The 22,490-nt window shown below is 38.7% G+C and overlaps 1 protein-coding gene across 3 annotated transcripts; it reads left to right on the top strand.

The window, feature by feature from the left end:
• The first annotated feature begins 189 nt into the window (after positions 1–189).
• SLC35A3 (solute carrier family 35 member A3) lies at positions 190–18,574 on the top strand. 3 transcript variants are annotated; one of them, XM_042873742.1, is made up of 8 exons: positions 190–274; positions 10,058–10,262; positions 11,284–11,438; positions 11,520–11,642; positions 12,755–12,926; positions 14,531–14,649; positions 15,139–15,272; positions 17,343–18,574. In XM_042873742.1, exons 2-8 carry the CDS (start codon positions 10,076–10,078, stop codon positions 17,431–17,433), a joined length of 981 nt encoding a protein of 326 aa, XP_042729676.1. In that variant the 5' UTR covers positions 190–274; positions 10,058–10,075; the 3' UTR covers positions 17,434–18,574. The 3 variants fall into 3 exon arrangements, with proteins under 3 accessions (XP_042729676.1, XP_042729674.1, XP_042729675.1); XM_042873740.1 differs by lacking the exon at positions 190–274 and adding an exon at positions 4,437–4,778; XM_042873741.1 differs by lacking the exon at positions 190–274 and adding an exon at positions 8,669–9,748.
• The last annotated feature ends 3,916 nt before the right edge of the window (positions 18,575–22,490 follow it).

Below are 22,490 nucleotides of genomic sequence, written 5' to 3'. Positions count from 1 at the left end.
ACGCAAAGGACCCTCGGCGGAAGCGCTCCCGTGCGTTTCGATCCGCGTTGCTAGGTGGCCGCTGCGCTGGCGGCGGGCCGCGAAGGGCGGCTGCGGCGCTGCTCCCGCCCTGCGCGCGGGCTCTGCCCTCCCGCGCTCCGCTGGAGCGGCTCGGGTCCGGGTGGGAGGCACGCCGCGGCCCTGGGAACGGAGCGGGCGGGGCCACGGCTGCAGCCGGAGCCTTTGCGGGACGGCACCCGGAAACGCCCGGTAGCTGCGGCGAGCCGGGCCGGCGGTGAGGGGCGAGCTGGGAGCCGGCTGGGCCGCGGGTGGGAGGTTCGGTCAGGGAACGGCGGCGGAAGCCCGGCCGGGCCGACTTGCGCGGGTCTGGGGGCAGAGGCCTGAGGGAGGCCTGGGGTGCGTGGAAGCGGGAGGCGTCTGGGCCGGGGGGTGAATGGAAAGCGGGCTGTTGGGAGGGCTGGGGCCGGACGGGGTGAGAGAGGGGAACAGCGGGACGGAGGGGGAGACCGGGAGGTGTCAGTGAGCGGCACGGCCTGGGCGGGAGGGCGGGAGCAGGAAGGTGGGGCTGTGTGGAGGCAGCTGGCCGCGGGGCGGGGCGGCTCACCTGCCCGGCTCCTTACGGTGCAGCGGGGCGGGAGAGCTGCGCGCTCAGGTGTGTGCGTGGCATCGCGCTGGGAGTTTGACTTGAGAAAGGCTTCAGCGGTACAAAGCTCAGGGCTCAATTAAAAAAAAAAAAAAAACAACAACAACAAAAATGCTAAAGTAATGAATGAGATCTGTGTTATGAAATAGAATGGAAGGTGGAAGATAAACCCCAAAAGGTACTAACTGCAAGTTGTGTCGTATTTTAGTGAATTCTGTAAAGTATGTTGTAAGCGTGACAAACAGGTGGAAGCCAGAGCAGAGTTTTGCAAACTGATTTGGTAGAATTCTAGAGATTGAAGCTGCTTTCTACAGTGGAGGGCTGTGTTATCTGAGGTGTAAGCAGTGTATGCAACAAACTTCTACAAAGGAGCACCAGAGTGGGAAGCTGGGCTGGTACAGTGCCTCTGTGTAGAAGGATTGGGATCAAAGGTAACCCTTACTTCTCAGAGAACTGCTGTGCAGGCTGATAGAGTGGGCTTGGGAACAAACAGTCAATTGATAGACTGCTTCATCTAAAATCCATGGGGCTGCCCTTCTTCACGGGCACTGCACATTGCTGTTGGCATGTGCTGCAGTGCCTGTGGGCCTCACCTATTCAATTGTTCCCAGCAGAGAACTCCATAAAAGCTGTAGCTGTGTAGACATCTGCTGGAGCAGCCTGGCCTGATGACTTCTATTGGGCTTGGTTGTAGCTCAATAATACGCACTTTTCTTTTACATAGGAATAAGCAGCACCATATAATTTTTACAGGCTGTAGCGTATTAAGCACAGGATAGCTGTTGATAAACTGATTTGCAATAATCTGTTCCTTCAGAAAACTGTAATTTTTTGTTCCATTACGTATTGTTAGGCATTATGTGAACTTGTGGTAAGAGTTACAGTTCTGGGAGACATGGATTTGCTGGTTTTGGGTGTGTGGTGTTCAGATGCATGGAAGCAGAATGTGCAGTGAAAATGCAGGTTTGAGAACAGACTGTGGTAGTAGCAAGTATAAATTTGATTTATTTAGAGCAGTGTATTGTTTGAAGCTGCTCTATGTCCATTACAGGCTGCCTGTATGGCCTAATTCCTTGTCTTGGTTATCACACAATCACAAAGGTTGGAGGTGTGGGACCTCTGGGGTCATTGAGTCCAACCCTCTGCTGAAGCAAGAGGGTACTGTACTCCCTACAGTAGGTTGCATAGGAAGGTGCCCAGGTGGGTTTTGAATATCTCCAGAAAAGGAGACTCCTCTGTCATTCAAGGTAAAGAAGCTTTTCCTCATGTTTATATGGAACTTCTTGTGTTCCAGTTTGTGCTTGTTGCCCCTAGTTCTGTTGCTTGGCACCACTGAAAAGAGCCTGGCCCTATCCACCTGGAAACCCACCCTGTAGATATTTATAAGCATTGGTAAGATCTCCCCTTGATCTTCCTTTCCAGGCTGAACAGCCCCAGGTCTCTCAGCCTTTCTTCATGCTTGAGACGCTCCATGCTCCTAATCAGCTACCTAGGTGAACGAAATCACTTGTCTGCTTAAAATAGTTCAGGTTTTGGCTTTGTTAAATGAGGACAATGCATTCTTGATCTTTGGGATGGGTTTGCTTGATGTATCTTCTTCTCTCTTATTGTTCTTCAATTGCTTGCCACCATGGCTTATTCTTCATCAGTTACCTCAGTTTGTGCCTGTATGTGTGGTGCTTCCCACGGGCTCAGTGCCCCAACTGGAGCTCAGGGATCTGCACAGTTAGCTTGGGGGGAGGGGGATTCTTAAGACGTGTACCTCTTAGGAACCAGCTTAAGAATGTAAGACGGACAAGAGATTGGAGTTTTTCCGTTTGAAAATTTCTACCTTCTTGTCTTCTGCTCAGACCCTTTCTGTTCACTGTTTAGCTGTCTAAACTTATTTGTAATGACTGGCTTTCTGCAAGAACTCTACAGACCTGTTTTCACTCTGTACTCAAGCTATGTGGCTGTGTCTGGAGGTGGCTACATTGCCTGTAGCACACAAAATCACAGATCACAGAATCATAGGATGGTTTGGGTTGGAAAGAACAATCATGATCACATAGTTTCAACCCCCTTGCTATGTGCAAGGTCATCAGCCTCTAGACCAGGCTGCCCAGAGCCACATCCAGCCTGGCCTTGAATGCCCCCAGGGATGGGGCATCCACAACCTCCTTGGGCAGCCTGTTCCAGTGTGTCACCACCCTCTGTGTGAAAAACTTTCTCCTAATATCCAACCTAAACCTCCCCTGTCTCAGTTTAAAACCATTCCCCCTTGTCCTATCACTATCCTCCCTCGTAAACAGCCTTTCCCCCTCCAGTTTGGATGTTCCTTTCAAATATTGGGAGGCCACAGTGAGGTCTTCCTGGACCCTTCTCTTCTCCAAGCTAAACAATCCCAGTTCTCTCACCCTTTCCTCATAAGAGAGGTGCTCCAGCCCTCTGACCGTCTTAGTGGCCCTCCTCTGGACCTGCTCCAAGAGCTCCATGTCTTTCGTGTACTGGGGGCCCCAGGCCTGGACACACTACTGCAGATGGGGCCTCACAAGAGCAGAGTAGAGGGGGACAATCACCTCCCTCTCCCTGCTGGCCACCCCTTTTTAAATGCAGCCCAGAACACAGTTGGCTTTCCGGGCTGCAAGCGCACACTGCTGGCTCATGTCCAGCTTCTTGTCCACCAGGACCCCCAAGTCCTTCTCTGCAGGCTGCTCTCGGGGTTCTTCTCCCAGTTTGTGTAAATACCAGGAATTGTCCCAAACCTGGTTAGTGATTCAGAAATAACTGAACTGTGAGCTGCAGTTGAACCCCAGCAGTACTAGGCACTCACTCTCAGCACCTCACATTGAGCCATGCCACTGCCTTGGAGCGTCTGCAGGAGCTGCAGCAGAGCAGCGCCTGGCTCATCTCAGCCTGATGCTGCACTCCTGTGCTTGCAGAAGAATCAGGACTTGAGCTAAAACCCAGAACTGAATGGCTTCTTGCACGCTACCTGGATCTTTCCATACTGTGATCTGTACAATGAATGCAGTGTGTGTACTGTTTGAAAAAGAGAGGCAGGTTGTATCAAATTTCTGTGCTGGCAGGCAGGCGCTGACGTAATAGCCTAAGTCAATATAAAACTATTGCTCTACTGTGCACATATAAGAACTCATTTATCTTATAGGCAGTACTGATGTTAGGTTTAGTTCAGTGAGGGCCTGCATTCTTGGAGCACTGAATGTTTATGCTCAGTATGTGATTTATTTAACACTCATCTAATTAAATTCTCGTCAATCCAAGAAAATCGTATATCTGGGTGCTTAGCTTTGCTGTGAAGGATGAAGTTTGTGTTGGTTGGAGTTCCTGTTAGTTTTGTTGTTGTTGTTGTTGTTTACTGGCAGATACAGAGGGGTTAAAGAGTATTTAGCCACAGTGAAGATTTTTATTACATTTAAGATTCATAATTCCCAACTTTGCTTTTTTATACATAGATTAGAATTGTAACTTTTTTTCCATACAAAAATAAAACAAAAATTCTTCTGTAGGGCGTCCAAAAAAATCAGCATTTCAGTACAAATTGAAGAAAACTTGACCTGAATCCCAACTTATTTGTTGAAGCACTATCTGGAAACAAGTGTTAATATGTAATTGCATCTTCCTTGTTGGACTTGGCAATGTCAGTTTTCTGTCGGTGAATCACTGGTACAGCTTTCCAGGGTCCTTTGCTCCTGACCTTAACCAAAGTTAAGAAGAAATCACTGGTTGGTCTTCAGCAGTTACATTTTAATGTGTAACCCATCTGCTCTTGCTGATGTTAAAAGGTCTCAGTGTGGTTGTTGAAAGCCAGGGTTCAGAGTTCTGTCAATGTTCTGCTGTGTCATACTCGACGTATTCTTCTCATCAAATATTATTTGAATACAGAATACTTTTTTATTTTCACAAGATTCCTTTAAATGTAAATTGAGAAATTGAAAATGCTACTGTATGAAACCTTCCTTTGAGAGAGAGAAGAAAGAAAACAAGAAGATTGTTACTTTCTGTTAGAAAAGACAGGAGAAAACTGCGCTGGTGCATTTAGATTTTGTAACGCCTAAAAAGAAAAATAGTACACGTTGTAAGCTATCAAGCAAGGAGAATGAGTAACAAACTGAAACGCAAGAGAAAGAGCAGGGTAAGTATTAAAATGAGGTGTTTTGCAGTGGTTTAGTTGAAAAGTGGTATGCGTGTGGGAAGGGAGCTGACAGTTACAGTTTACTTATGGGGGGAACAGTAGAGAAACCCATACCTGGTGTGAGGAAGATGGAAAACGGTGTCAAAAAGTGAGAGGGTGTGGGGTTCATACAAAGCTTTACAGCGTTATTAATTTTAATGGAACGTTGACTGATGTGTGAAGGATTTATGTATTTGGAGCAAAAGGGAAAATAGAAGTGCACTGTTGAATGATAGAGGTTAAATATTTGTGTGTGTGAAATCCTGTTCAGAAACCAGTTGAGCAGCACTCAGTAGATTCTGAATGGTCTTTGCACCCTCTGCTTCATCTGGGATATTTATTTCCATACGTAAAATATTTGTTGCAGAAGCTGTAGATGTAGATGTAAAGAAGATCATGTTGGCTTCTGAAAAAAAGATGTATGGGAGTAGAATTTCCCTCTGAGAAGTACAGCTGTGTTACAGAAAGCTGCACTTTACATGTGTTGTCAGCACTGACAAGAAGGCACTGCACTACTAAAGCATAGAAGGCAGAGTTTTAGGGGGAAAACAAAACAACAACAACAAAAAAACGCCCATATTTTCTTCAGGTTTTGTGAGGTGGCTCTTACCCCACCTTCCTCTTGTGCTTTTCCTCTTTGTTGACGTCTTATTATATTTGTGTGGGAGTAGTATTGGTATTGGGTTCAAATTTCTTCTGGGAATGCAGTCCAGTTTCTTTAATCTGCTATCCTGATTTCAGAGAATGTGCCAGAATGTGTCCATGCCTGTTTCACCAGGGCGAGCTCATGGACTCTGCGCTGAGTCTGCCTTACAGAAGGAAGGGTCGGCGGTCGCTTTCTGGCAGGTCCTAGGCATGGAACTTGTGCAGTGGCATACACAACTTCATGAGCTTTGCATTTTTAAGAGTCTGGTTGTCTCATTCTGCTCAGCATTCTGTTGTATTGTAAATAAAGTGTCAGTGCTGTTTGTTTGGTTAGGCAACCTTAAACTCACTCATAGTAAAGTGGATAAGAGCAAACCGTAGCAGTAACTTCTGTGCTGAGGGATTCTCAGCATGAAAATAAATGCTTTACAGGTGGGCTGGGAAGAATGCAGTCTGTGTAGTGCCGTCACTGAGAACATGAGAAGCATAAGAATCCATAGGATTTTTTGTGTGTGTTTTCAGATTTAACTTGCCTGGTGTAAGGGTAGGGAGGAGTCAAGAACTAGCTGCTGGTAGAAACTATGATATATAGTAGTATATATATTATATGTATATTAGTATATACTTTTGAAGTTCCAGAAATGCAGTGAAAATTAAATTTAATGAAGTTAATTAAAAGTGAGCCAGGTATGGTGACTGCTTTCTAGTATTTCAGGTAGTTCATGAAATAGAATGTGGAACATTAGATAACTTGGGACACTGAGAGAACTTTGACGATAGAAAAATAGAACCTGAAGTGTGAAATGTTAGCCTGTTGTGGAAAGTTACTGAAGGAAATAGAAACCTGCAAATCAGAAATTCATTCATTCTGTCTGAATTAATGGTACGAAGTGGAAACTGCTGATTTTTCACTTTAAAAAAATCTGCTTCCTTTTAAAAGACATTTTTAAAGCTTCATGCAGTGTGATCTTTTTATGAGCTGAATACTTACAGTACCGATTTTTGTTAAATCATTTGCTCGTGCTGTAAATCCTTTTCCTGATCTTTCCCCCTTACATTTGAGAGGAGAACAGCTCTTTGTGGAGCATCTTTCTGCACTCTGCCTCTGCCCATTGGTGCAGAGCACAGCACCCTCAGTGACTTGCCACACAGGCTGCCCTTGGCCTCTTCCCCTGTGTTCCACGTTGCTGTAGGGTGCGTCTCAAGGCATACCAATTAAACTACATAGAAGCAGTTCCTTTTCTTTTTTCTTTTACCTGGACTAATAAATGGAAGATAAGGAACCCAGTAAGGCCTGAGAAATACTGTGACAGCTGGACTCCCAGCCTTTGAACTAGCAGGTGTAAATTGATTTTGTGGCCTGCGGAGCGCTGGGTAGTTTGTCCAAAGGCAGGCAAGCAATCAGTCAGGAGGAGTGACTGTGTACAAGCAGTGTGCTGGGAACTTTCATCTCGTTATTGATTTAAGACTGTCAGGGTGTGGACTGTTACTGAAGACAGTGTTTAACTCAGTTTATGACTGCACAGTCTGTTGCAATAAGGGTAGCAGGAGCTGGGTGAGTGTCTCACCTGCTAGCGATGTGTGAATCCAGCCCTGCTGTGGGCTGTTACAAAGTTCAGCTGTGTCAGGATCAGTACTTGGCTCCTCTTTGGGATCCAGTCCTCAGCTTGCACCAAGTTCTGTGAGCTACTATACAACCTTTAAAAAGAAGAGAGACAAGGATTGATGATAAGGTATTGTGTGTGCTCAGCAGAGGGCGGTAATTTTATTGGTGTGCGTAGGTTTCAGAAGTATGCAGTTCCTGCTTTGTGGAGCAATTAGCTTTAGTTCCACATGAAACTACTTGTTCTCTGCTAACGTGTCATGCTGACCACTGAGAAGAGAGCTTGTAATCTATGTTCATCTATGAAGCTGGACTCTTGATTTGCTTTGGTGAATTGCTGAAAAGGAATGTGTTCTGCTGCTGGTGCTTTTTAGAAATACATTGTCTGGCTTCAGAATGCAGCCCGGTGAATAGGACAAAGTGGATTTGTGGCTGTGTTGCTGGAAGCAAGATTAAATTGATAGTGTTACTGTGGGAGAAGTTCCTTTTTTTTTTTTTTTTTTTTTTTTTTTTTTTTTTTTTTTTTTTTTTTTAAATCATGATTACTGATCAAGAAAATACTATAGTTCAAGATGATGATTTGGTACGTGTTCCTAACGGTGGGTCTGTTACACTGCTGTGCATGTTGTTATGTTTCCTTACTGAATGTTTTGATAATTGCTCATGAGCAATGTAATGGTGATACACCTTCACACTGTAAGCATAAATAGATGGTTGTATGACAAGAAATGCACGTGTTAGTTTTTATTCTTGTGACCTATTTCAGTTAAGTTACTGAATTCTGAGTGCTGAGAAAGTCCTAAAATATTTTGTCACCTTACAGGCTCACAAAATGCAAATATTTTAGTCTAAGTTCAGCAAATATGTTCCCATTATCTGTATTTTGTTCAGAAGCATTTTGAAAAGTGAAAAGAAACATCTGTAAGTGTGCTTTTATGAGACTTTGTGTTAATCATCACTGTGTGTTCTTTCTGTATCCAGATTGTCAGGTCTCAATACTAAAAGACTGAGTAGATGGGATGGCTGGAAGAAATGGTGTGTTGGCATCTAAATGCTCATTTTGCTGTCAGCTTTCTCCTGTAGCACAGGTGGACCTTTGTATGAAGTTCTGTTGTGTCTTTTCACTTGGTGGATTTTTTTTCCCTTTTCTACCTCTGTATTCCCTGTTCTGTTGGCATTTCTCCAGGGTGAGAGCTCTGACCTTTCATGTCCCTCTACATCTCTTCAGGGAAACTGCTTCTGTTTCTCATCCTTGTTTGCAGCTATAGCAAATACCTGCTCCAAACGTGTTTCTCTTTGACCAAAAGATCTTCTTTTGGTTCTTGGGTGTGCATAATTTCAGTTATCTTCATGTAAAGGGTTATTCCATCAGAACCCATTATTTGGAAAAAGTTAGCAAATAGTGAGTTTTGGCTGCAGTTTGTTTCTCTGTCATCTTGATACTTCTGTCTGATTTATACTGTCCTCTGCACTTACAGTATTTGTTTGTTCAGTGAGGTAAATGAAGTCATGGTTATTATAAAAGCATCTTCTGTTAAGCTTCCTTAAGGGAATTATTGTGTATTGCTTCATCTGTTTCTGCATCCAGGCATCTTTTTCTTTCTCCTTTGCTAGTAAGCTTTTACAAATGTTTTTGCAGCCGTACCATTTCTGAAGTAAACAATTTTATTTGTTAGGATACAAGTGTATATTTCACATCTCAGTGACTTGGCAGTTAGTAGTTGTTGGCAGGTTACTGCAGTGTCTCTGAAATACTGATGTTACACAGATATTCTTGTGACCTTGTATGCTTGACTGGAGAAAATTCCCTGAAGCTTAGAGACAGGTTAGGGCAAGTCAGGAATATTTGAATGGCACTTCTCTACAGATCTCTGAAAAAATCCTTGTTGAACTAGAGAAGTGGTGTCAGTGAGGAAACGCTTTGTTTTCAGCTGCAGAGTAGTTAGAGGTATGAGCACGTGCTTCAGCAGTGGGTATAAAAGTGGGTAGTTAAGAGTCAAGCTCCGTGTACCTGTAGATGTGAAACATACATACCCAGGGACAGCTCTGGCATAGGCATCCAATATGTACTACGCACGTCAGCTTTGGGCTTCTGGAAATAAGAACTGCATGCAACATGTGGACTTGTTACTACTTCTCTTGAAATTACTGGTTTTCTTTTGCTTTGGCATTATAAAAACAGTGCTTGGTTTTGTGAATAAGTGGATAGGGAAGGCAGTAAGCTTTTTATGAAGAACATTTCTGTGTACGGGTTGTCTTTGTACTTAACATACATAAAGAACAGCAGAAAAGAATGATACAATGTTCTGAGTAGCAGTGGTAACATAGCCTTGTAACTTTGTCTCCAAAAGCAGCAATACTTTTAGTTTCTTGCATTTACTTGGTGTTAATTGGCAGCAAAGTGCAAAGGAAACCCTGTCAGGACAGCCCTGACTCACTCTTATTCTGATGCTGTATTATCTGACAAGGCAGAAATTGCAACCTGGAAAACTCTGGGGAGGTGGAAGAATGAGAAGCACTCCATTCTGGGGATAGCTTGTTGCTGTGGGAATACTGGGCATTCTGCAGTATGGGGCTTTTTATTTTTTATTCTGAAGATATCTTCTGAGCCTTCCTCTGTGTAAAGAGATCTGTGATTGGATTCACTTTAAAGATTCATTTTGTGGAACCAGTATTTGGAAAGGTAACTATAAGTTAGTAGTCCTTATTTGACTGTTTTGTTTTTCACAGATGAGAAATTAAAAGGAATATTTCTGTAGCTGCCACCTCGTCTAATGTCCAGATATGCTTTCCCATATTTAATCATGTATTTAAAAACATTTTTGAAGTGATAATCTCCTTTTTCTCTTGAAATATCAGATAATATTGGTTGTTTACCTTTGCTGGAGGGGTCTGTGGCTAACTTAATATGCTGATTCCAAATGAAAATGTCTATCTGCAGTATTAAATTTTAAGCCTGATTTGTTGTTTGTTTACTTGTTTTCTTTTTCAGGAAGAAAGTAATAAAGAAATGTCTACCAATTTAAAATACCTTTCCCTGGGCATCCTGGTTTTTCAGACCACAAGTTTGGTGTTGACAATGCGTTACTCTCGGACACTGAAAGAAGAAGGACCTCGTTACTTGTCCTCTACTGCAGTAGTTCTTGCTGAACTTCTGAAGATTCTGTCCTGTGTTCTACTGGTCTACAAAGACAGCAGTATGTACTCAGTTTTGCACCAAGTAATTTTCTTAATCAATATGCTGTATTGTAATGGGAACTGCAAGGCAGCCGTGTGAGTAGAGGCTGACAAAAAAAGCATTTTGCTTTCTCATAAAGAGACAGCCTTGGGAAGACTGTAGTCATACTTCACTTTTCAACACACCAATAGAATATTGCGTCTGCTGAAGCGAGTTCTCTTTAAATAACTGTGCATACTAAGGTGTGCGAGAATAAATTTTCTGCTAGCAGCTTGAAGCTGCTTTTTGCTCAGATATTTTAAGAAATTTATAAATAAAAGTAGGACAAAATGAAAAGCTGTGTGTCTGAAGCATGCATGTGTTGAAGCCTATAAATAAATCACACAGATACAGGAGGGAAATAGCAATTTAATTAATACAAAAAGAAGTGCAGTTTTAAGCTCAAAAGAAAAATTTGGATTTACTTTCATTCTGTACATTTTATACTGCATTTACCCAGTTCCTTGACATGTGCATTAGGTTTTCAACAGTTTAAAAATAACATTGCGTATTCATAAATGTTGATGATTCCGTAGGCTCCTGAACATCTGCATAGTAGGTGGTATCTTTAAGTTATCAGCTTCAAATATGACTGAATAAGTTTTATTTTAACATCAATTGAATAATTCACAGAATCATAGAATATCCCAAGTTGAAAGGGACATACAAGGATCATCAGGTCCAACTCCTGGTTCCACACAGGACCACCCAAAAATCAGCTTGTATGTCTGAGTGCACTGTCCACGTGCTTACTAAAACTCAGCAAGCTTAGTTCCACAGCCACTTCCCGAGGTAGCTTGTTCTAGTTCTGCTATTCCAGACTACACCAAGACTTTTTTCAGGTTTATGAAAGACAATTATTCTGTAGTATTTTGGGTTTGTGATAGCAGTGATAGATATAGAAAGGGGGAAATTATTAGTGTTGGAGAACAGTACTTTGCTCTTTATTTTTTTCTTTTCTCCATTTAGTCTACAAGTCTATTTCTGTGTTTCTTTGGTAGAGTGCAATTTACGGACCCTGAACAGAGTGCTGCATGATGAAATTCTTAATAAGCCCATGGAAACTCTTAAACTTGCCATTCCTTCAGGAATTTACACTCTTCAGAATAACTTGCTCTATGTAGCATTGTCAAACCTAGATGCAGCCACATATCAGGTACTGTACATCTGGATTGCTCTGTAAGTTTCAAAAACCAAACATGAATTATGTGGTAATAAGTGCTTCTGGTTCTTTTAGGTTACATATCAACTGAAAATTCTTACCACGGCACTATTTTCCGTGTCCATGTTAAGCAAGAAATTGGGTATATACCAGTGGCTGTCGTTGGTAATTTTAATGACAGGAGTGGCATTTGTGCAGGTAAATAAGTGCAGTGTGTGTTTGCTCAAGGAACGTGCATTTGTATACTGATTGTACAGCTTCCTGATTGTGCAGCTTCCTGGTCGTATCAGCTGCACACTGGTACTGGAGTACAGCAGAAGCTACAAAGCCACAACTGGCCATGGCTGGAGGACACCAAAAATGGTTCAAAAGCAAGAGATAAGAGCTCTTCTTGAGTTCTCGTGCCTCTGGATTGGCCTGAAAATAGCAGTTATAAAAGTATTTGTAGTGCACTTCTGACATTAGTTTGTATTCACAGATCTTCTCTGATGGCACAGTCCTGCTGCTCACTTTATGATGTATGGTTTCAGCATGACAAATTGACTTAAATTTTTTCAAGAGCAAGATCTTTTGTAAATAATGGGAGGTATAGGAATTTGTAGTTTTTAGAGTGACTGTGGGATAAGAGATTAAGAGTTTTTAGCAGATTCTAGGGTATTCTAGAAATTTTTATTGTAAATCTTAAAGATGAAAAGAAAAACTAAGGATTAAATTTTATTGATTTTTTTCAATTTAATCACTAAAAATAAGAGCAAAACGTGCTGGCAGAAATTAACAGATCTTCAGTATGTTTTTTCTGTTGCACTACATTTTATTCTCTTAGCATTAGATACTTCACAACATCTAGCTTGTTTTAGTTGTATGCAAAATCATGAACAGACTCACATACCTACGACAGTTTATCACATCTTAAAGGCATCTGGGCTAAGTGGTGTCCTGACTTGCACTTGTGTATAGAGGAGGTAACCAACTGACAGATGGCAAAAGTCAATGACAGTGAATGACCAGATGAGTAGTGCTGGAATTCAGGGTTGGTGCTGGCTTATGCAATATGGCAGGTAAAATCCTAGGCCTGTTTAAGATGATGGATTTTATCCCAGGTGAGGCACAGCTGTGCTCCTTACAAGCATGTAGTAAGAAAAGTTGTGTCTTTGCAGTTCTTTAAAAGCATTGGTGATGCAAAATACAAAAGGTTGCATGATTGTCTGCATTTAGTAATTATTATTGTTGCTTAAAAAAATATCTTGCATTCTATAAATGCTCGTGACTTTATTCAAACTTATTGTTAAAATCACTGTTTTTACATCCAGTGGCCTTCAGACTCTCAAGCAACAGCTGCTAAGGAGCATTCAGCAGGATCTCAGTTTGTAGGCCTGATGGCAGTTCTTATAGCTTGCTTTTCTAGTGGATTTGCAGGCGTTTATTTTGAGAAAATTTTAAAGGAAACTAAGCAGTCTGTGTGGATAAGAAACATTCAGCTTGGTAAGTTTAATTTTAGTTATCTCTTAGAGCAGGAGTACTGCATTGTGATTTAAAGTAAATTTGCGGGACTATGAAATATCAAAAATGTAGTGGTCTGCATAAATGTGCTTAATAAATGAGTAGTACACAAGAGAATTCTAGGAATTGCTTTCTGCTGTCAACCTAGTTCTTGATTTAACTTTTTTATAGTGTTTGTAAGTTTGCATGGAATCTGTCAATTGATTTTTAGTTAATATGCTCTAAAGAATACTGTCTTGTGCAGATTTTGCGTGTCCTGTGTGTCTTTTGCACAGATTAATCAGATAAGTACATGTAGTATCCTTTCCTCCATATTTTTTCTTTTTTTTTTTTTTTTTTTTTTTTTTGGAAAGAGCAACATTAAACATGGAACATTAAAATAAAATATGTTCCTAAATAAATGCTTTGAGACCTATTTTAAAACAGAATTTTTTTTTTATCTTGCCTGGATAGGCAGTTTTTATAGGTTTGCAATTTTAATACAAGAAAAAAGCATGCATGTTTGTGAAAAAAGATGAGGTAATGAATTTATGATTATTTCAGTATGAAGATCAGTTTGTTTTAATTGTCTGAATAATCACCAAATAACTGTGTACGTATGTACAAATGTTCATCCTAACTTCTAATGTTCTTACCTAGTGTGCAGATATCAGTAAGGGAATACCTTCTCTTTCCAAAGTTGTTCTGTATCTTCTAGAGCCTAGATGTTAATGCAGCACAGTTAATTTCAAGAACACCTCAGTGTATCCTTCCTGTGAGTGCCAGATAGCTGCTCACTTTAGGCACCATCATTCAGGAGCAAGTGAATCCTAAGCAAGAGCTTTGAAATAGAGCTTTACTCAAAACAACAAAAAAAAACTTACATCAAACCTAATTTTCATTTTCATATGCTTAGAGATTGTAGAAAAAAACAGAAACAAAAGTTGGGTAGTTTTTTAAATATGTACCAATACCTCATTATTTTACCTCTATTTTAGCAGATCAATCAGGGAAAAAAAAAGGGAAGTAATTAGTTTATTGTGAATCAAATCTGAGCTTTTAATTACCTTTACAAAAAGAAGTATTTTGTGTCAAGCGGAAGGTGTTATTTCACTCAAAACAATGTCCTTCTTTTCAGACGGAAGGGAATGCAATGAAAATAGTGGTCAGCTTTTTACAGAATGGAGAGGAATAGAGCCTATTGTCTCCATCACTTTCATTCCTGTAGGGATTACAGAAAGTTTCCCTCCTAACAATAGAAAACCTAACAGTAGAAAACTCACTGAATTATAAACTTCTTGTGTTATCTCAGTTGCTTCTTTTGACATTACTGGTAAACTGAGTGAACTGATAAATCTCTTCATTCAGTAGAAAGCAATGAAAGATATGCATATGAAAAACTCCTAGTGGAGACAGACAGAACTTCTGATAAGTGTAGAAAATTGCTTTTTAAAAGAAATTATCTATCTGAACACTGATTGCATTTGGATGTGACGCTGCAAGTAGCATTCCTATTTTAAAATCGGATGTGTGTAAGCAGTCTGAGGACAGGAAACCTGACTGCATGTTTTTCACCTGAAACTTATAAATGAATTTTGTACTTCCAGGATTCTTTGGCAGCATTTTTGGTCTGATGGGTGTATATATATATGATGGAGAGCAGCTGTCCAAAAATGGATTTTTTCAAGGATATAATAAACTTACTTGGATAGTTGTTATTCTACAGGTAAGATATATTATGTTTCTGTCATTTGGAGATTTCCCTTCTGTAAATGGCTGGGGAAATTAATGAATGTAGGTGAAGCTACTGGGATGTCTATAGTCAAAAGTCTGATGTAGCACTGTTAGAAAAAGCTTCTAAATAAAAACTTGGAAATTCAGAGCAGGTATATGATTGTTGTGCAACATAAAATTTTGTAAATTATTTCATTTGCAATGCTTAAAAATATATACATATATTTTAAATACATACTTTCTCCCACAGCTAAAAATGTATAGTACAAATGTTTTCTGCTAATTTTAATCATGTTTTAATAATGTATTTAATAGTATGATAACTTCTCTACTGGGGAATAAAGTGGATTTATGTAACATAAAACAATTGTAACATTTCTAGACATAGACAGAGGCTTTTCCTAAAACACGACTGTTTTGTTAACGTAGATATTCTCAGTGGAATTATTGTGTTGCAAATCCAACCTTCAATATTTTTCAGGCACTTGGAGGCCTGGTGATTGCTGCTGTTATAAAGTATGCAGACAACATTTTAAAGGGATTTGCAACTTCTCTTTCTATTATACTTTCAACGTTGATCTCCTATTTCTGGCTTCAGGATTTTGTCCCCACGAGGTAAGAATTATTTTTCACATGTACAGAAGAAAGCGGTGATTGAAAACGTAATGCTTATCAGATATAACAGCAGCAATAAATAAATGAAAGGCAGCCTTACAAAATAGTTAGATTCAACTTCCACAGAAAATTTAGTTCCATAACATAACTAGTACTAAAATGTTGTACTATAGTTATCAAGATTAAGTTTTTTGTAAGATAGAGCTCCCACGGATAAGGAATAATTGAATCTCAAGTCTCAGCTTTTGACAGACCTCTCTCTTCCAGGCTCTATGTTCTTTTCTTTCCATCTGCTTTCCCTCAGTTTGTTAAGATTATTCCTCTTTATATCGGATGACTGCCTTGCACTGTGTTTCGCTCTGCTCTTGGAACCAGTTTCTCCCTGGCTGTCCCTGAGTAAGAGCTGAGACAAAGCGATTACTCTTGTTCATTAGTTGTCTCCTAAATTGACATATCTTCTACAAGTCACCTCATTGCAAGATGACTTATGACTGAACAACAGTAGTGATGATCATCTATTTATACTGCTCTTCATCTGCTCTCTAAACAGTCCCTAGAAGGTATTGTTCCAGTCACACGCAGAAAATTCTACTGCAGTGATTAGCAGGCACCCAGAAGCCCAAAACCAGGGTGTTTTTTTTTTTTTAATTTTTAATTTTTTTTTTTTTAACAATTCTTTATTAAAGACCTGACTAAGAAGGAGAGAAAAATGCTGTATGCTTCTAGGTGCAATACACCAAGTTTTGTGAACAGCATTTTAGGAGCTGTGTTTCGTACAAAGATACATTGTAGAGTGATTTTCTTCTTAAGGTATGGAGCGTAAAAGTAATATTCTAATTTTTAAATATATTAATAGGATTTTGCTTATAGTGAACATGAATTTATCACATATATACTACACATTCAAGGTATAAAAATATTTCTGATAAAAACTTTTTAACCAGAAGGAGTATGCACAATGTAAGCACGAGTTTGTTTAAACTTTCAAAAAAGGAACTAGAGTTAACTGTTGGGGCTTAAAAATGGGACATGTCAGACTTAAATTCTAAATAGCCTCCTATTAAAATAAATGTGGAAAGTGGTATAAGAAGTTCCGTGTGCTCAAATAGAAATTAATAAGTAACTTAGCTGCCTCTGCAAACGGTGAAAATAGAAATTGCTGAATAACTAAATGAAGGAGAGCCAACTCACAGGATGTAAAATTTGAATCCATCCCATTTAATAAAGCTTAATCTTTAGTATTTTCTTATGCCAACTGAATTTATGTGAACTTCCTAGTTGTTCCTCTCACTTGAACAAGCATTTTTGGTTGGGATAATAGATATAAAATGCTGAAGTGCTTTTGAAGGTCCTGCAGTAGATCATGTCTGAAGTAAGCAAACTGTATTCTCTGAAGTATTATCATGTAGAGTACCACAGTCTTTTTAGTGTTCAGAAAACCAGGTTGTCAGCGAGGTTCTTTTCTTTATGGTATACTGGTAACTACTGAAACAATTTGAAAGACCCCTTTGTGACGACACAAAGGGTGTCTATTATGTTTTTCTTATAAAAATACTCTCATAGCTGCCAAAACTGAGTATAGACTGACTTGCAACTGGTTCTTGGGCAGGAGAAACTAGTTTTAACACAAGTTTGGATTTCAAAGCTATGTTTAGCTCCAAAGGCATGATGTGTATCAAATATTAAAAACAGCTGAGTGGCTACAGTACTTGCACTTCTTTAGCTTCTGCTTGCATTTTGCATAGAGCTTTAGTCAAAAGGAATAGAAATGAAAAGTCAGTCTGATTACCTTTGACAGTTATTCCATGAAACTACGTTTAATTTTCAGAATGTCAGTATAATTATAGATTATTTTGCTTACCTGGATGCAGATAACAGATTTCAACTTCTTCCTGCATTCTTCCCCAAGAAATACGTGGACATTTTTCCATTATAAATGAGATGAATATAATTTATTCTTTCTATATTCCCACAGGTTTGATGTCCTTTCTTTGACTGTACTGCATACAATCACATTAACTAAAACCAGCTAACTTTTTATTTTTTTTCTTCCATTCCTATTCTATTCAGTGTCTTTTTCTTCGGAGCCATCCTTGTAATAGCAGCTACTTTCCTATATGGTTATGATCCCAAACCTGCAGGAAATCCCATTAAGGCATAGCTGACTACTTCAACCTGCTTCTCAAGATCATACACTGGGGGCCTTGCTAAAAATGGCATGTGGAAGGTGCCATTGTGCACTGCAAGGGAAGGATGACTACCCTGAATTGAGTGAAGAAATTTTTATGAGTAGTTTTGAACAGCCAAACGGGTTAAAGATGGATGATGATTCTGACTGGGACTGGTGGAAAAAATGACAGGGGAAAGCCCAGTGCAACTTGCTAATAAAGACTTGAAGTGAACAAAAAGTTTCCAAGAAACTGCAATTGGGAATGTTTACAGCTTTGACCTGGGATTGCATCAAAAGAATTTACTGTATTGACTGCTGCACTCTGTCCTATGCACTCTTTGAAAGAGCACACGACAACATTGTCAGATTGTATGTTTTTGCAATTTGACTATATTTAATGTTAGTACATGTTTTTAACTGTTTGTCTATTTACATGAAGTCGACTGAATGCACATCATAGTTCTAAAGTGATGGTTCTAATTAGGTATTCCTTATTAAAACTATGAAAATTGAAGTATGACTGAAAGACATTTTCACAATAACAAATATTTTTATATTTTAGAAGGCTGATTTAATAACAGAGATCTGTGTTCTGTTGCGTATATAAAGCTGTTGTAAGAATGTTAACATTCTCACCAGTACACAAAGGGAGAAACTGAGAATGAAAGCTGGAAATCTGTGTAGATACTCCAGCCATCGTGAGGATAACCTGTAGTGTTCCAGCAGATGCAATAACTCTGTGAGCACAGGACACAGTTTGCTGCAGTAATCTGGCACTATGAGGTGGGTTATAATGGAGTGCTTGCTGAGATGTTATGTTCACTGTTTTTTATTTTTATTGATCATAAATCAACTTATTGGTAGAACTTCTAAAGTAGAGTGTAGTGGGGTTTTTCGCTTTTTTTGTTTGTTTCTTTTTTTTTCTTTTTGCTTTAAATATCCCCTGAGGATGTTTCTTTACCTGCAATTAAAGAAAAAAAAAAAAAGCCCATAATAAATATTTTAAATGCATTGTTGTTGTCTGTTGCAGCTCCAGATTGAGCTATTGTGGTGTATTATCTCTGTACTGTACTGTATTTTTTGAGAGGCTTTTTTTTTTTTTTTTTTTTAGCAATTGTTTTTTACTTATGAACTCTCAAAGTCTGTCTCAGTACATTTGTATGTAATGGCGTAATTAGAGTTTTTTATTTTCATTATTATTATTAATTTTGTTTTGGGAGTCTTTGAGCTAACAGACCAAAATGGATTCTGTGGGGCTGTTCAGTCTAGTAGTGGAATTACTCTAAAAGGAAAGAGAATGAAAAAGTACCGAATTGTGCAATAGATAAATATAAAAGCATACTGTTCTTTTGTTTTCAACCAAAAGAAAAAACTCATGAAGAAACATATGCAGATCAAACATTTTGTTTGTTGAAGTACTTGCATGTAGCCAACTGAGAAAGAAACACACAAAAACAGTGCCAGAACAGTAAACAAACAAAGAAAAGGCTTAAAAATCACTTGGTTTTAGGAGACCTATTCACAATGGATATTAATGTAGGTGACTTCTTACCTATTCATTACATACTTGTATGTATGCATTGTACAAAAACATATCAGTGGTCCCTTCCCATTCAGTCAAGTGTTAAAAACCTTTGTTGTTGTTGTTGTTCTTTTTCCCTCTGCTCTATCTCACTTCTTTCTTGTGCTGATGAATATGATGTGAAGAGAGAGATGTTTCAAAACCTTTACCAAAGTACCTCCGTTCCTTTTCCACAACTACTCAGTCGTGGATTGCAAACAGAGGGATTCTCTAAGAGGACTATGAGACTTTTAATTAAATATTTAATTAACATTTAATTAAATATTGTAAAGAAAAAGGAAAAAAATCTACTTTTATCAGCCAAGTGAAAATAGTCTTTTCCTTTGTTGTTGATTACATGAATTATGTCTGTAGCATCAGAGCAAGACAGTGAAGAAATTTCAGAGTTATGCCAAGGGCTTACCAAGCTTTCTGAACTGTGAATCCCAGCATGCCATAATTGCAAGAGCTATGCTACTCAGTAGTTAAAATTGTCTAATGTTACCCTAAATTAGCATCCTACTTTACTAACCTTTCACCTATAATCCTCAATCTGCCTAAGTGAAAAATGACATTTAGTCCTGTCACCACTGAAGTGCAACGTGAGGTCAGATGTATGCAGAGCATTGCTTGGTGCAGGATGGGAGGTATGTGTGACCAAAACAATCTGACAAGTGTAGTAATATTTGGCCTACACAGCGATGATACTTTTAATTTCATGAATCACAAATCACAGTAATGGAAATGTTCAGGTCATATAACTGGATACTTTGTTGAGGAGTTTCTCAAGAATGAGGAGAAGCAAATTCAGAATGTAAAACCAATTGCATAGAAAGGGATCAAATAGGCCAAACGATTACACAGTTTTAATATATCAGGTGCATCAAGTTTGTCTTTAAGCATTAGCTTTTAGGAAGTAACAGGAATATGTGATCTTTGCTTTTGAATAGGATGTCATCTTACAGCCTTGGAAAACAATGTACGTACTGTATTAGGGATCAGTAATTTCTGTCTGTAGATCAAGAACTGTCAATTTCCAGTCCATTAAATTTCCTAGCAGAAGGGTAAATCTCTTTATACGTTTGTGACTGTAAAGGAGATAAGAGTTTGCAGTTTTAGCTGCCTTTCCTCAGCTGTTTACAGAGCCTGAGGGCCCTGCAGGCTGAAAAGCATTATTCTGGAGAGAGGGAAGGCTCTGCATGCTTCTTGTGATGGTGAAAGATTTGAGGAAGGTTGAAACTGCTACAGAAATCAATCAATCTGAGAGCGTAAGTGTGGTTTCCCTTTGGGGTACTTTTGGATCAGAGGAAAAAGAAGTTTTACTTCTGTCGTTCATTAACTAACCAAAGAAACTTAGCTAGTTGGCACAGAGCTCTGGGAAGCAGGGAGTAGCGTGCTTTGAGTCTGCCCTAAAAGTGGTCTGTAGGAGTATAACATTCCAGAAATGATCTTGTCTTTCTGATCTATGTTTCTGATTTTAAGACAATGGATTTTTTAGTTTAGTTGTATATTTAGGAGGCTAATCCATACTCAACAGAATTTTATTTAAATATTTATAATGTTATAATGAGGTATTTATTTGCATAATTTGAATTATGTCATTTTTAAAGGCTTACATAATGGGATTACCAGTATTTATTGAATTCTTGGATACTTAGTAGGGTTGTTTGTTTGTTTTAATCTCTGGGATACCTGATAAATGGTGAAATACCAGTCAGCTATTAGAACTCTCCTCAAAGCAAAATAAATCATCAGTTCAGTGGTGAAAACTCTTAAATCTAACATGGTAAGATAAACTTTCCTTTTGTAATATTTTCCATTGTAATTTTGTGCTGTCCACAAGTGCCCAGTTATCTCTTTCTCAAGGAATTCTGATAACTGTATAGTTTTATGAAAGTTCTTTGCTTTAGACAAACTGCAACATAAGTTACTTCTTTGTTTGCTTTAATAATAAAAGGTAGATTTGTGTTCTATTTCCTGCTTGTACAAAATAATACCTGTTTATACTATAACTTTTTAAGATATTTGTTTTACTTTTTTCTCAAAGAAATGATTATATTTTGTTAGCATATACTTATGTTTCAGTTATTCATGTGGTCCTTTTTCAGATTTTTAAGATCATATTATTGTTTTGTGTTCCTGACTTAGTTTTATGGCTCTAAATCGAGAGACTGTAATGGATTTTGTTGAACTGTTTTAATATTGATAAATGAGACTTTGCATTTCTTATGGTTTTTATTGTCAGTAACTTTCATCTTTTAATATATTTCCGTATCACCGTGTGTGTTGTGTTGTATATAAGCAATTGTCACTTACAGATTTGAAGTTGTTACTCGCTGTGCGTTTCTTGCTGGATATTATGAGGGAGACAGATGATTGTTGTTTCCTTCCTTTTGTAAGAATGAGATTATTGTAACAAGTTAGCTGTGTGTGCACAGACAGCTGTGTTTACCTGTAGCGTGGTGTGCCACCACATCTCTGGGAGTGTAAGAAAATCCAAGTGTACTCTTACTTCTGCTTTTATTGTGCTGTGCATTTTTAATGCTGATTTTTTATTTTTTTTTTTTTCCTACAGGAAGTTATTTGAACTAAAGAGTTCTTCTCTTTCCAGGTGAGCTCATTATATACTTTTAGGTATCTAGAATGAGGGTTTTTTTACTGGAAAAAATGCAAGAAGATAAATGGGACAAATTAGATGATAACTTCTGATCAGGTTACTGTGAATCCAAATTTCCTGTTCAGTTAAATTTATACCTTTACCTAATTATTTCCTGCTAGGTGAATTTATAACTGCAGGAGCAAAAAAAGTCTGCAGGTCAGTGTTCGTTCTTGACTGACTGCTGAATATTTGCATCCAGGAGTGGAATTTGGCCATGACATTTTTGATTTGTGCCTGTAGTCTTCCATTCTCATTTCCTTGGCAATTGATGGCTGAGTAAGAATCGCTTATGTGCTAAACATATTTCTTGTTGTAAGTAACTCTTCTATTAGCTTTCTGAAGTTTTCTTTCCTGTCAATGTATTTTAAGCAAAGTTTTAAATATATGAGCCCAAATATAAATCATGTATTCAGACTTTGTGGCAAAATTTTTAAGCTAGAGTTAGGATTTTTTTTGTATGTTGATCAGTGTGTAACTACACTGAATACAATTCTAATATATAGTGTTTCCAGCAGTTTTATACTTCGTATGAAAGGTTGAACAGTACAGTGCAGGTGTTTGGATGTAACAGTCAAAACTCTTGCTTCTTTTCTTCAGGAAACTAAATGTCTGTCAGGAGTTTGTCTCAGTTAATCCGTAGAAGAGTGAGTTGTGTCAGGACTTACATAGGAAAGTGAAGTTTGCAGTTTGAAGGTATGTGTCTGGCTGCGATTCACAACAGCAAAAGCAAGCTGTATTTATCTGAAGCTTATTCTAAATCTAGGAATTCTCTCTAAAGTCACCTGGTCAGTCTACACCAAGCAAACTTGGTGATTTTTATTTTATTTT

This window comes from Lagopus leucura, unplaced genomic scaffold (genome assembly GCF_019238085.1).
Source record: "Lagopus leucura isolate 7727_CA_CO unplaced genomic scaffold, USGS_WTPT01 Super-Scaffold_100009, whole genome shotgun sequence".
NCBI classification, from domain to species: Eukaryota; Metazoa; Chordata; class Aves; order Galliformes; family Phasianidae; genus Lagopus; species Lagopus leucura.
Note: the sequence above shows the minus strand (reverse complement) of the source record. Positions and strands in the feature narration are given on the sequence as shown.

Bases quoted from the DNA above. Each gene is read 5' to 3' on its own strand.
- SLC35A3 (XM_042873740.1), top strand. From the start codon at position 4,743: ATGAGTAACAAACTGAAACGCAAGAGAAAGAGCAGG. The intron at 12,927-14,530 runs GTAAGTTTAATT...TTGTACTTCCAG, and splicing joins GATAAGAAACATTCAGCTTG to GATTCTTTGGCAGCATTTTT. The intron at 14,650-15,138 runs GTAAGATATATT...AATATTTTTCAG, and splicing joins GGATAGTTGTTATTCTACAG to GCACTTGGAGGCCTGGTGAT.